At 36.1% G+C, this 14,413-nt stretch overlaps 1 protein-coding gene across 1 annotated transcript; it reads left to right on the forward strand.

The window, feature by feature from the left end:
- The first annotated feature begins 4,209 nt into the window (after positions 1 to 4,209).
- Positions 4,210 to 5,276, forward strand: LOC103974948 (36.4 kDa proline-rich protein). The gene is made up of 2 exons (XM_009389851.3): positions 4,210 to 4,975; positions 5,072 to 5,276. Exon 1 carries the CDS (start codon positions 4,254 to 4,256, stop codon positions 4,968 to 4,970), a length of 717 nt encoding a protein of 238 aa, XP_009388126.2. The 5' UTR covers positions 4,210 to 4,253; the 3' UTR covers positions 4,971 to 4,975; positions 5,072 to 5,276.
- Positions 5,277 to 14,413: the final 9,137 nt, after the last annotated feature.

Here is a 14,413-nt window from a genome sequence, read left to right on the forward strand (position 1 = left end):
GACCACTATCATATATATTCATGATGAGGTCTTTCTAATGCTCACGTCATCACATATGTGACACCAAGTTGATAGTAGAGATAGAAGAGAGAAGAATCAGGAGCATTATTGAAGGGTACCTATTAATAGCCAGGGATTCTTGACCCATATGCATCACTATTCTATGATTCGGGATGATCGTACCATCACTTAAATCTATTCTTGTTGGACATAGATATTATAAATCAATCATTGAAATTTGATTGAATATCCACTAAATCATTGTTATACATCAATTTGTATTGCTGGAATAAATTGATAGCTACCACTCAGAAGTATCTGATGAAGGTGGTTTAAGACTGAAATAAGTGCGATAAAATCATAGTCTAGTTTAGCTTAGATTAGGCAAGGGATGTATCATAACAATTTACCTCCCCTTAAATATTTGATCTCTAAGTTGGTGGTTAAATATGTTGAATCTCGGATTTTGACGATGAAACTAATTGATAGTGTTTATCTTATATACATTTTGAGTGACGTAGGAAGCTTCGATTAGGGAGAAACAATTAAAAGCAAGAAGAATCATGTTAGGTTGGAGTGAAACATGTCAGAAGATTAGACATCGAGCCGGAGGATCAGTCAATGTATCGGTAGAAGGTTTCGAACCATGAGTTTGGGCATTGGGCCAAGAAGAACGAAAATTGTATCAAAGAAATTGGAGTTGTGGAGGTCAACTGGTCGATTGGGCAATAGGTAGCAAGAAAGGACGATACGCCAAAGAATCGAACGAAGCGTCGATGAACCAATGACATGTTGGACAACATGATTCAAGCTTTGTAATAATTGTCTAGATCAAAGTAGGTTTTATTTGTGCAAGATTAACTACGATAATGATCAATGCATAAAGCAAAATGAAGTTCCGGAGTCAAGAACGAGATTTCGTTGGGAGTTCGAGAGTTCGTTGGAAGTCCGGACATTCGTCGAAAGTTCCATCGGAATTGACCAAGAAGTCCAGGAACTTGCCAGAGAAGCTCATCGAAACTCACCAAGAAGATCGTCGTGAAGTCCAAGAGCATGCTAGGAGTCCGCTGGAATATTATCGAGAGATCGTCGGAAGTTCATCAGAAGAAACTAGACTTATTTAGCTTAGTGTATACCTTAAATTTCATAGTTAACACATAATTAGGTTGGAATTGGGCCAACTCAATTAGAGGCCAATTGGGCCCAAGGTTGGACTATGTTGGGTCAAGTGAAAGGCCCAAACAGTGACCCAACAGGTGGCACCGTTGTAGCACTGGCTCTAAGACTATGTCAAGCGGTGGTATTGTCGGTCTAGGCAGTGGTAACGCCCAGACTCAGTCTCCGAGACTATCAGGCGGTGGTACCGCTAGTTTGGGTGGTGGTACCACCCAAACACAGTCTCCCAGGTGGTGGTACTATCAGATTGGATAGTGGTACCACCCAATGTTAGTGCTGCAGGCGGTGGTACCGCCCAGCACAAGTGGTGGTATCGCTAGGACCCGAGAAACTCGGGATGAGACTCTTTTATGCTCTAAGTTTGAATGTACTTGAGGTCTATAAATTGAGTGAAAAAAAGTCTCATCTTTGGTTAACATACACAAGAATTGAGTGAAAAAAAGTAGAAAAACTCTGTTGTAATCTTGTGAGAACTCATCTAAAAACTCTTAGTGTTAGTATAATTTTAGAGAGGAGTGAAGGGAGTGTAAAGGTTGTCTCCTATACCTATGAAAAGGAGAATAGGGTAGTAAAAGGGTAGTTGATCTTTGCCCATTGAAAGAAGATCATTAATGGATATTGGTGGCCTCGACGGAAAAGAAATCGGTGGAGTGGATATAAGTCACAATGACTGAACCACTATAAATCAGTTTATATTTTTGTTCTACTTTTAATTCTCATATTACAAACTGATTTACTTAATTTATTTGCTCATATTACAAAGTTAAGCATCTTTCCAAGATCGATTTTAATCGTACGAGAATTTTTCAAAATCGATATTTTTACTACTGCACTAATTCACCTCCACTCTTAGTGCCAACTCATTCCTATCAAAATATATCTATTATCATCAATTTTAACAATTTTCATACTTCATATTACATGTATGGAACTTTTTCTTTTGTTGAATTTAGAGGCCTAAACGGTCTCATATTAAACTAAAATGTTCTTTTATGTAATTGATAATTGATAACAAACTAATTTGTGAATAGGTGTGGTTAATTTCCATCATCTTAGATGTTTAATAAGTATGCTAAATAGATTCATTATCAATTATCTTTCTATTACTCTTTCTCTTAAGGAAGAAGATACATTCTAAGACAAAATAATTAAAAGAGAGAAGGGAGATAGAGAGGCTAATTAATAGAGAAGACATATTAGAGAACAATCTTGAGATATGCTAAATAGGGCTACATGATACTTTATGCATAAGAGTTGTGTAGGGGAGGATCTAATCTCATAAAAACTAACTCTAGAACCCTCAAGTTGAGTTGAAATTAACTAAATCATAATATGAATTTTAGTGTTAATTAGACCCTAAACTCGAGTTTAAACACCCATAAAATTATCTAAAAAATACTTTATTATTGCTCGAATGCTTTTTCTATCTTGAGGATTGTTTGGCTTCCAACTCTATCTGCCCCTTCATGATCTTATCTACATTCTAAGTCAATCAATTTTCGCTTGAAATATGATTTGATAGAGATGAGGCTACACCAAGGTGATTATACCGCTAACCCTTATATTCTAATGAGTATGAGAGTTGCATCAAGTAAAATGCAGGATGAAAGAGAAAAGCTTGGTGAAACAACGAATTGATAGTTAAAATTGTACTCTACAAGAACCAAGATAATTGTCTTTCTTTTGTCAGAGTAATAATCTAATTTGATCCATTCTCGAACGAGCTGATAATAGTGCCAAGTTTGAAGTAGGGTTGATATCAATGTTGGCGATAGCATTTCGTCTCAAACATCATTTAAGAGATCACAAACAAACAGTCACGAATAAACTAAAAAATCAAACCAAATGATATAATTCAATTATATTCCATGAAGTCATTGCATGGTTCTTAGGAAGATTAAACTCTAGTGTAATTCCAGCTAACGAGAAATATAAGCATTAACGACCTTATTCAAAATTAATGTAGCTAATCTAAGAACTTTATTCCAATGTAGCACTAGTGCTTTATTTGATATTTTTGATAATTTTCAACAGATTTCATGAGCTATATATGTTGGCTGAAAGCGAGCAGGAAACATTATTATTATTATTTTTTATTTATTATTATAGGGATTAGGTTTTAATTAAAAAGATTTTAGATTCTTACAAGGTCAAGACATATATGGCTGCGATGCTTAATCACTTCTTTGGCACAAGTCGTCCTTTCACGATCCTCAAGATCCCAAGGCCATGGTAGTTAAAATCTAGAGAATGTACAATAGCATCGTAGTAGATTTGTATCACAACATACATCACACAGATTTGGATTGATCATTGAGGCAGACCTTCAATCATTCGGATGGATCAACTCATTTATAGATAGATAATATGAAAGGCTGTATCATTTTTAAGCACCTATTCCTTAAATCATACTAAGAGAGAAAAAATTTTAGTGATATTACCATGCAGTTTGACTTCTTTGATCCATAACAAAATCCCTTTAAAACAAGTCTTGTAATTTTAATTCTAAAATGAATGCAAATAGTAGATTTTTTTTTCTTCTTCTTCTTCTTCAATCAATTTTAATTTTTAATGATGTTACACTTAAAATATTATTATTATTATTATTTATGTAAGATAAGTGATGAACTTAAGACTCAAATCTTTATCAACTAAATTAGTCGGCAGATAAAATTTTGAACCCTCAATCTTTGAGTAAATAATTCTTATATACTATCACCTAAAATATGTCAAATTATACTTGTAACCCAGCCTTAACCTTTGATGAGAGGGCATCTATCATACACAATCATCATTCTAATATTTTAGAAAAATTGTAATTATCGATAGCAATATATTGGGATGCATCACTAATTAGTTACCAAATGGGGTCCTTAATATGCTAAATGATTAGGTGCAAGCAACTCTTCCAAGCAGCGTTGGCTTGAGCTGGTTGGTAAAGAAAACAATACAATGCTGTCATAGGCTTAGGAAATAGCACATCCATGTGACCTGTCTTTTAGAGCTTACACCCTCCCATCTTTTCTCCTTATAACAGGACAACCACACCCTATCTAGTAGCAGTGTCGTTCGTAGCCATGGACTCCTCCAACCTCTCAGCTCTCCTTCTCATCTTCATGCTCGTCATTTCCTCCTCCCCTCTCTCTCTTGCCTGTGGCTACTGTCCTCCTTCTACTCCCAAGACCCCGAAAGGACCCATCACTGTGCCTCCCATCATCGTCAACCCACCCATCACCGTGCCTCCCATCGTCGTCAGGCCGCCCATCACCGTGCCTCCCATCGTCGTCAAGCCGCCCATCACCGTGCCTCCCATCATCGTCAGGCCGCCCATCACCGTGCCTCCCATCGTCGTCAAGCCGCCCATCACCGTGCCTCCCATCATCGTCAGGCCGCCCATCACCGTGCCTCCCATCACGTTGCCTCCCATCATCGTCAAGCCACCCATCACAGTACCGCCTATCACGGTGCCACCAGTCATCGGTGGCGGGAAGCCACCTGGGACCGGAACCGCCGGCTGCCCACCGCCACCAGCACCAGCGAAGCAATGCCCGGTCGATGCCGTCAAGTTCGGTACCTGCCTGTATATCCTCGGCTCGCCAGTGCACATCGGCGACCCGGCCGTCACCTGCTGCCCGATAGTGGAAGGCCTCGAGGGGTTGGAAGCGGCACTGTGTGTGTGCACCACCATCAAAGGCATGTTTATGGGCATGGACTTCCTGTTTCCCCTGGCTATCCAATTGCTTGTGACCGGCTGTGGCAAGTCAATCCCTCCCGGTTACACTTGTCCCTCTTAAACATGGTAATCGTTCTAAAGCTCATGGAATCATAGAAAGCGTACGTCTGTTTGTAGCATGTAAGATACGGATCCTTGACAGGTGATTGCTGTTTCTTGTAGGTGTATATGTTTATGTTCGATCAACGAGGAGACATGAAGGGATGTCAAGGACGATGACGTTGTTGGTTTTGGGTTTTCTGTACGATTGTGGTGTCTTTGCTTGAACTGGTTGTAAGAATTGGTTCTTCCTTCTTCTTCTTTAATTCCTGTAGGCGATCTACCTGTGTGTGAAGTGCATGGAATAAAAAGTGGTAATTTCATCGTACTTGTAAATGAGAACTGCAGCATAGTGGTGTGTTTGAGTAATGGTTTGTAGCCATATAACTCCATTACAGGAAAGCTGAGCAGTGTGACTACAGATTGGAGAACAGAAGACATCATTGTCGGAACGAATGAATGGGTGAATAGATGCATGTGGAAGTAACACCTGAGTTAGTAAGTAGTTCTTGATGGAGATAATGAGATTCCGTTGGGCCCACGTGATTGATTGGATTGGAAAGGACAATACGAAAGAAAAGAAGAAAATTTCTCTTTTGTTTCTCCACGATACGATAGAAACCTTACATGTTCTAAACTTGGGATTAATCTTTTTAGGGGATCGGCCTTTGGAACTCTATAAGGGTTCCTCCCTCCAAATTACTACTCAAAGGCTACATAAAATATTCATCTATTGCTTATCAAAAGAGGATGAATATATGACTATTTATAGGGTTTCTAAACCCTAACTCCTAATATGACTCTTACTCAAAACTTCTACTTCTAACTCCTAATATGACTCCTACTCAAAACTCATATTCCTTTACAACTCCTAATTCTTCTCTAAGAAATAACCTCCAAACCCTATCCGACCTCTTCACCTCTTTAATAGGGGTCAGCTTAGATAGGTTTTACATGAATGTCCCTGTAAATTAAGACTTTCCTAGCTAGAGTCCTAACACAATCCCGCTAATTGAGTGCTCTAATCAATTGCTACTTTATATTCTAACTCTATCATGACATTTCAGATATATCAAAGAATGAAACTAACACTAAATACAACATATTAACTTAACATTTCTCCCCTTAATGTGTTATTTTATGACAGCTATAACTTGTATGAAATATCCAATTTTATCATTTCCAAGTATCTTAGTAAGTACATCTGCTATTTAATCATTAGAGTTATAATACGTTACTTGAATTTAAGTTTTCTAATTAATTATTTAATGAAGTAATGCTTGTAGACAGAGTTTTTAGCTATCGTTATAACAAAAAAAAAAAAACATTTAAAAAGTAGTAATGAATATTGAAACATAATCAATAAATTTCTTTTTTTTTTTTGACTACTCAATAAATTTGTTTTGCCCTTATCTATCTACAAGCTCGCTAGTTAAACAATGAAGTACTTTGATATGTTTTATTTGAATGTAAAATTTGTTAGAAATGTAATTTAATTTTGATTAGGAGTTAGATTATACAGAAATTTAAGCTTAGCTAGAGTCAGAATTAAAGATAAACTCTTATTTGTTAATCTTATCTAAAGAAACCTAGAGGCTTTTGTTCCTTTGAAGTTTAAAACATCTTTTAGAGAGTTTTTTTTTTTTGTCTCATAGATAATTAGAATTATTGGTGTTTTGATGGAATAGAATTTTATTGTTAAAAAAATAAGAAAAGATTTTTAGATAAGTTTATTAGATAGAGTTTTAATTAGTTTAAATAAAAATAGATTAGATGAGATGAGATAATATCTTTCTTAGTTTAAGTTATTATTTTATACCTATCAATAGCTCTGGTGGTCATGCCATCGATTTTAGTTTGGCAAAACCTAGAATCGAAATGAAACTAGTAAGACCCAATTTTAGAATCAAAATCGAAATCGATGGTTCCGGTTCTAGTTCAGTCAGTTTCATTTTCGGTTCGAAACAATACTTTTTTATAATATTAAAAAATAGTTTATAATATTAAAATTTTATAATTTTATTTTTAAATTTTGAAAAATGAATGTACAGCCATGACGAGTGTAAATGTGTAGTGATATACTAAAAAATCTGATATAAAATTAAATAAAATTATAAATATTTGATTGCTTCTAATGTCATACTTTCCAATAGTTCCTTTAATTAATATATTGAATATGAGGTCATTGTCTTCGTGGTCGATCTCTTGGATCTGTTTCGTCATCTTTGTCCAATTGTTGATGCATGCTTGAGCTTCAACTAATTCAAGGGTTAATGTTCAATTGTTCGATAGTTACCATCACTAGTATTTACCTGGTGATCCTCGCCAAGATGAAAAGTATTATTATTTATTGTGCCCACCATTCTAGAATATAAAATTCTATACCATATAAAGTGTCATTAAATTCAAAAGAAGTTATTAGATACATATCAAGCTCGAAATTTGAGCCACATGATCCTCTTGATTTTTTTTATCTTTATAATAATAACTTTTCTCTCTTAAAGATTTTGCAACCCTTGCTAACTTTGATCCGTAGGTATAGAAGTTTGGAAGGTATAAAATTTACTATTATAGTTTAAACTATAATGGTTATATAAGTTAATGATTATTTTTTTAATATCTCTAATTTTATCACCAATATCAACATCTATTCCTAAACTTTCATAATAAATAGATAAATAATTACCTAAGTCATCTAATCTTGTATGAGGATCAAAACACATACAACTAAATAAATCGATAGAATTTCAAGAAAATAATTTATCCATTTTGATTTTATAACCATTATTGTCACATTTAAATAATTATCATATTGATATCTACTGATGCACCAAAAATATTAATACAAACAACTTAAAAAATGTGTGGTAGGTTAATAAACACCAAACAAACTATATGATGCATTATTAAAAAATTTTAAAAATTTTAAAATTCTTTCACCCATATCCAATGTCGTGGATATAAACTAACTTACCTAACATTACTTGCAATAGAAATGCATAATATTTTTTATATTTAATTTTTTTAAACAATTTATATATAGAATTTTATCAGGTAGGAACACTCCTAGGAAATCTTTTGAGCCTTTTTTGTTGAATCTCGGATTTTGATGACGAAATCAATCGATGTGTTTGTTGTTGAATCTCGGATTTTGATGATGAAACTAATTGATTGTGTTTAGATGTTTAACTGCATTTTGAGTGATGCAGGTCTACTCGATCAGGATTAGACAGTTAACGCAGGAGGAATTGACGTTGCGTCGGAGGAGATCACGTTAGGATATTGGATGGCAGAAGGCTTCAGACGTCGGGTATCGGGCCAAGAGCGAAATTGCGCTAAGGATATCGGGGTTACGGAGGTCAACCGCCGATTGGGCAACAAGCCGCAAGAGAGGACGATGCGCTGAAGAATCGAACGAAGCGCCAACCAATGACGTGCCGGGCAACAGAATGTCAATTCGCGTTGTAATAATTGTCTAGATCAGAGTAGAGTTTTGGCTTGTGTGTGCAGGATTAACTACGATAACGATGAAGACATAAAGCGAAACAAAGTGTCAGAGTCAAGCACGAAGGATTTGTTGCGAGTTCGAGAGTTTGACGGAAGTCCGAAGGTTCATCGGGAATGTTGCTGGAACTAGCCGAGAATGAGTAGGGAGCTTGCCGAAGGGTTTTTCGGAAGCTCACCGAAAGGTTCGTTGGAAGTTCACGGAGCTCGCCGAGAAAGATCGGAGCTTGCCGAAGAAGCTCGTTGGAACTCGCTAAGATCAAATCGTGAAGTCTAGGAGCTTGTTGGGAGTCCGTAGAATGGTTTCCGAGAGTTCGTTGGAAGACCGCCGGAAGTTCGCCGGAAGCTCGCCGAAAAAAGTCTTGACTTGCGGACTTTGTAATAGATTAGGAAATATCTTTAAATTCGTAGTTAATATATTAATTAGGGTTAGGATTAGGTGTTAATCTTATAACCCAAGTAGGGGCCAATTGGGTCCGAGTTCGGACTGGTTTGGGCCAAGTTTGGAGCCCAACCAGTGAGTTGAAATAGTGTAGGCGGTGGCACCGCCTAGAACCTGAGAGCCAAGCGGTGGCATCGCTTGGCTGGGCAGTGGCACCGCCAGTACACTGTCAGTGTCAGACACTGACAGGCAGTGGCACCGCCACTGACAAGCGGTGGCACCGCCAGCATCGGGAACCAGAGAGAATTCAAATTTTGGAGCCCAAATTTGAATCCTCTTGAGGCCTATAAATACCCCTCAATTCTCAGCTAAGATTACAACTTTTTGAGAAGCAATAGATTGAGAAAAAAGGTCTTAAAAAAGTCTCAGCAAGTCTTGTTTTCAATTTGTTAGAGTGTTCACCTCCTTCTTTCTTGCTGAAAATTTGTAAGAGTGTGAACCGCTTGTAAAAGGTTGTAAGAGGGGTATTTGTCCTTCCACTTCAAGAGATTTGCTAGTGGAAGGTGGGAGCCTCATCGAAGAGGGTCTCGCAAGTGGATGTAGGTCATTTGACCAAACCACTTTAAAATTGGCGTGATCTCTGGTTTGCATTTTCTTATTGCTATTTATATTACTGCAAACCTTCTTACATGCTTTATTTCCTCATTACCTTTGCTGCACACCTTTACGAACACGCTTTCAAGTTAAGCTTTTCAAGTTCGATTTTTATCGTATGAAAGATTTGTAGAAACCAACGTTTTAATCCGCTGCACTAATTCACCCCCCCCCTCTTAGTGCCGCTCTGATCCTAACATTTGTGATATAATGAGCGTTTTGAGTAACGCAGGACTAACGTTGATCAGAAAAGACAAATTGACTAAAGCGGAAGGAATCAGATATTGGGCCGAAGCAAACATATCAGAAGATTGGACGTCGGGCCGAAGGAACGGTCGATGTACCAGCAGAAGGCTTCGGACCATGAATTCAGGCATCGGGCCAAGAAGATTGAACATTACGCCAAAAAGATCGGATGTTGCGATAAGACAACATGTCGATTGGGCAATACACCGAAGGAGAGGACGATGCGCCGAAGGATCGAACGAAGCGCCGAATGAACCAATGATATGCTAGACAACAAAGATTTACTTGTAATAAATTATGTCTAGATCGAGTTAGTTTAGAGTCTAATTGAGTCGGTTTAGAATATAATTAGGCCAACTCAATTAGGGACCATTTGGGCCCAAGTTTGGGCTATGTTGGGCCAAGTAGAAGGCCCAAACATTGACCCAACAGGTGGCATCATTGTGGCACAGTCTCCGAGACTATGTCAGGCGGTGGTACCGCCCAGACACAGTCTCCAAGAGACTGTCAAGGGTTGGTACCATCAGTTTGGGTATGGTACCGCCTAGTGGCAAGGTGTCAGACGGTGGTACCACCAAACTAGGCGGTGGTACCACCCAATGTCAGTGCTACAGGCGGTGGTACTACCAGGACCCCAAAAACCGGGGATAAGACATTTTTAGGTTTCAAGTTTGAATCAACTTGAGGCCTATAAATACCCCTCTTATCCCTGGTTAAACTATACACAACTTAGAGCAAAAAGGAAAGAAAACTTTATTTTAATTATGTGTGAACTCCTCTCAAAGCTCTAAGTGTTAATGTAGTTTGAGAGAGGAGTAAGGGGGATTGTAAAGGTTCTCTCCTGAACCTGTCAAAAGGATAATCGAGTTATAAGGGTGGTTAATCTTCGTCCATTGAAGGAAGTCGATAGTGGATGTCGGTGGCCTCGACATAAGAGGAATTGGTGGAGTGAATGTAGGTCACGACGACCGAACCACTATAATTCGATTTACATTTCTGTTTTGAGCAATTTACTTTAAACTGCAAACTGCCTTACTTACTTTACATCCACTATACACTTCAGTATGATTTCAAGTTAACATCTTTCGAAACAGTTTCAATCGTAATAAATTTAATTGAACCGACATTTTTATCGCTGCACTAATTCATCCCCCCCCCTCTCTCAGTGTTGACTCATTCCTAACAGTTGGTATCAGAGCTACATTTTTCTCATTTGATTTAACACCCAAAAAGAAATGACTCTTTTCAGCTTTTAAGAGGGTTACTCTTTCATTCGTCCTCCAATGTTCAATGGGACAGACTACATATATTGGAAAACTCGAATAAGAGTTTTCTTGTTTTCCTTGAACCTTAATTTATGGAATATTATTGAAAATGGTTTTCAAATGTTTTCTACTCTAATGAAATAATGGAATGATTCGGAGAAGAAAACTTTTTCATGAATGCTCTATTTTATGCTTTGGATAAAACTGAGTTTAATTGGGTTTCTACTTGCGAAACGACTTTCGATATATGGCACACTCTCGAAATCACACATGAAGGTACGAGTAGAGTAAAAGATTCTAAAGTCAATCTTTTAATGTATAATTTTGAACTATTTGGAATGAAGCCGAGCGAAACCATTATTGACATGTACACCCGTTTTATGGATATCGTCAATGATTTAAAAGCACTTAGCAAATATTTTTTAAATTTTAAACTTGTTAATACAGTTTTACGATCACTTTCTAAAATTTGGGATTCGAAAATAACGGTAATACAAGAATTAAAAGATTTGAATCATTTTCCGATTGAAGAACTTATAGAGTCTTTGATGACCTATGAAATGACTTGCAATGCACATGAACAACTCGAGAACAACCTTCCAAAGAACATAAAGGATTTGATACTTAGAACACATGAAGACCACTCGAACGAAAGCTCAAGTGATGAGGACTTTGAACTCTTAACTATGAAGCTTAAAAAGTTTATTAAATAAGAATTAAAAAATAAAAATAAACTTAGAAAGAAGTTTCCAAAGAAGAAGAGAGCACTCAAAGTGACTTGGGACGAAATGAGTTCAACCGAAGATGAAGAACAAACCAACAAAGGCGAGATAGCAAACTATGCCTTAATGGCTTTCGACGATGAGGTAATCAAAATCCTCTTAGTTTACTTTAAAATTACTTGATGTTTTTCATAAGTTATTTTTAATTTAGTTTAGAAAAATTATATAATTTTTTTAATTACATGTTTAATGATGTAATGAAAATGTTAAAAGGATCATGCTTTTCTTTTTCTAGCTAATTTTGAAAATGATAATGAAAATTACATGATTTATGATAAAGGAACAAAATGTTAGATTTAAATGTAATAATAATCCTATATATATATTTTTTAAGAAGAAATAATATTTTTTTGATTATTTTTTATTTTGATTGAAAATACTTTATGTCCAATGAAACCATGCTTGATGTCTTAATGAAAATGTTAAGAGATTTGATATCATGCTTAATATGAAATTGTGCATGTTGTACCTTAAAAAAACTTGAAACCATATTTTGATATCATGCCCAAAGTAATGATGTATAATGATCATACTTAATGAGTTTATATTTCAAAATTATACATGATAATTCTTTTGATTAATGGCTTATCATTCTTTATCATAACGAAAGTTCTTTTTCGGTTTTAAACGTTGATGCATATTTTTATTTGACATAAAAATTTGGGGTATGCTTATATAAAATCAATCATATGAATTGAAACACTAAAAAGAGGAAAGCTTTCTCCTTCAAAAAAAATTTTTTCTCTACTTTATCGATTTTCATAAAGGAGATATTAATGAATCTATCTATATTTTTTATAAATCTCTTGAAAATAATTTTGATTTGATAATTTGAATTTGAACGAGTTTAATCTTGATTTTTTGAGATTTATAACTTGAGATTTACCCTATATAAATCGAGATCTTTTATCCTCGATATTTCTTTTTGTTATCTACTATCCAAGTGAATCATGATTTTTTGGAATTATAATTTTTATGATTTATAATGAATTAAGAGATATTATACATGAATCGAGATCGTTTATGTGTTCTCTCGTGACACCTTTTTGCTGTAGGAATGTCTTTATCTATATCATGATCTTGAATTCTCGATATTGATACTTGAAATATTTCTATGAATTAAGATCATATTTTTAAACTCCCATGTTTCTTTTTGTTATTTACTAAAAGGGAGATTTGTGAAGATAAATCATGTCATTTAGTATTCATGACTTAATCTTTCATGATCTTTGATATTTTATCTTTCATGATATGATTTTTATGTGCAATTCATTGTATTCATGAAATGTTTATCTCATCACCCAATTAATTTTTCTTGATATTCTTCATGTGATAATATGAAATTATGCATGAAATACTTATGATTTGAAATAATGCATGCAATACTATGATTTTTTGACAAAATGATGTAAAATTTTGCTAGCTTGCGCTTTGCCAAGAAAGCAAAAAATTGTATTTATGAGAAGAAAGAAAATTACTTGAAACTTGAGATTATAGTTATAATGCAATAATTTGAACTTATATCTCGAAAACTTGCTAGTTGCACTTCTCTTTTTTTGTTGATGACAAAAGGGGAGAAGTTATGTTGATGATCATGCAGTGAATGATGAATTAAAAATTTGATTATACATGATTTTGTGTTGCTTGGACTTATAATGATTTCTTGATTAAATTTACTTTGATTTGAATTCAACTTGAATTCAATGTTCTATCAATATGGCGTATTGATAGGAGAAGTCTGTTTAAACTCCGTTATTAATTGGTTGTGATCATCAAAAATTTGGAGATTGTTAAATCTCGGATTTTGACGATGAAATCAATTGATGTGTTTGTGATCTAATGAGAGTTTTGAGTAACGCAGGGCTAACGTCGATCAAAAAAGATAAATTGATTAAAGCAGGAGGAATCAGATGTTTGCCAGAGCAAACATATCAGAAGATTGGATGTCGGGCCAGAGGAACGGTCGACATATCGACAAAAGGCTTCGGGCCATGAATTCGGGCATCGGGCCAAGAAGATCGAACATTGCGCTAAGAAGATCGGATGCTGCGAGAAGACAACATGCCGATTGGGCAATACATCGAAGGAGAGGACGATACGCCGAAGGATCAGACGAAGCGCCGGATGAACCAATGATATGTTGGACAACAAGGATTCGCTTGTAATCAATTATGTTTAGATCGAGTTAGTTTAAAGACTAATTAAATCGGTTTAGAATGTAATTAAGTAAACTCAATTAGGGGCCAGTTGGGCCTAAGTTTGGGCTGTGTTGGGCCAAGTGGAAGGCCTAAACATTGACCCAACATGGGCACCGTCATGGCACAATCTCCAAGACTATGTCAGGCGGTGGTACCGCCCAGACATAGTCTCCGAGAGACTATCAGGCGGTGGTATCACCTAGTAGTAGGGTGTCAGGCGGTGGTACTGCTTAGTGTTAGTGCTGTAGGCGATGGTACTGCTACCGCACTGACACTGCCCAATGTCAATGCTGCAGGTGGTGGTACCACCAAGACCCCGAAAATCGAGGATGAGATATTTTTAGGCTCTAAGTTTAAATCAATTTGATGCCTATAAATACCCCTCTCATTCCTGGTTAAACTACACACAACTGAGAGCAAAAAGGAAAGAAAAC

The sequence above is a fragment of the Musa acuminata genome, chromosome BXJ3-8 (assembly GCF_036884655.1).
Source record: "Musa acuminata AAA Group cultivar baxijiao chromosome BXJ3-8, Cavendish_Baxijiao_AAA, whole genome shotgun sequence".
NCBI classification, from domain to species: domain Eukaryota; kingdom Viridiplantae; phylum Streptophyta; class Magnoliopsida; order Zingiberales; family Musaceae; genus Musa; species Musa acuminata.

Excerpts from the sequence above, each read along its gene's own strand:
- LOC103974948 (XM_009389851.3), top strand. The coding sequence starts at position 4,254 with ATGGACTCCTCCAACCTCTCAGCTCTCCTTCTCATCTTCATGCTCGTC.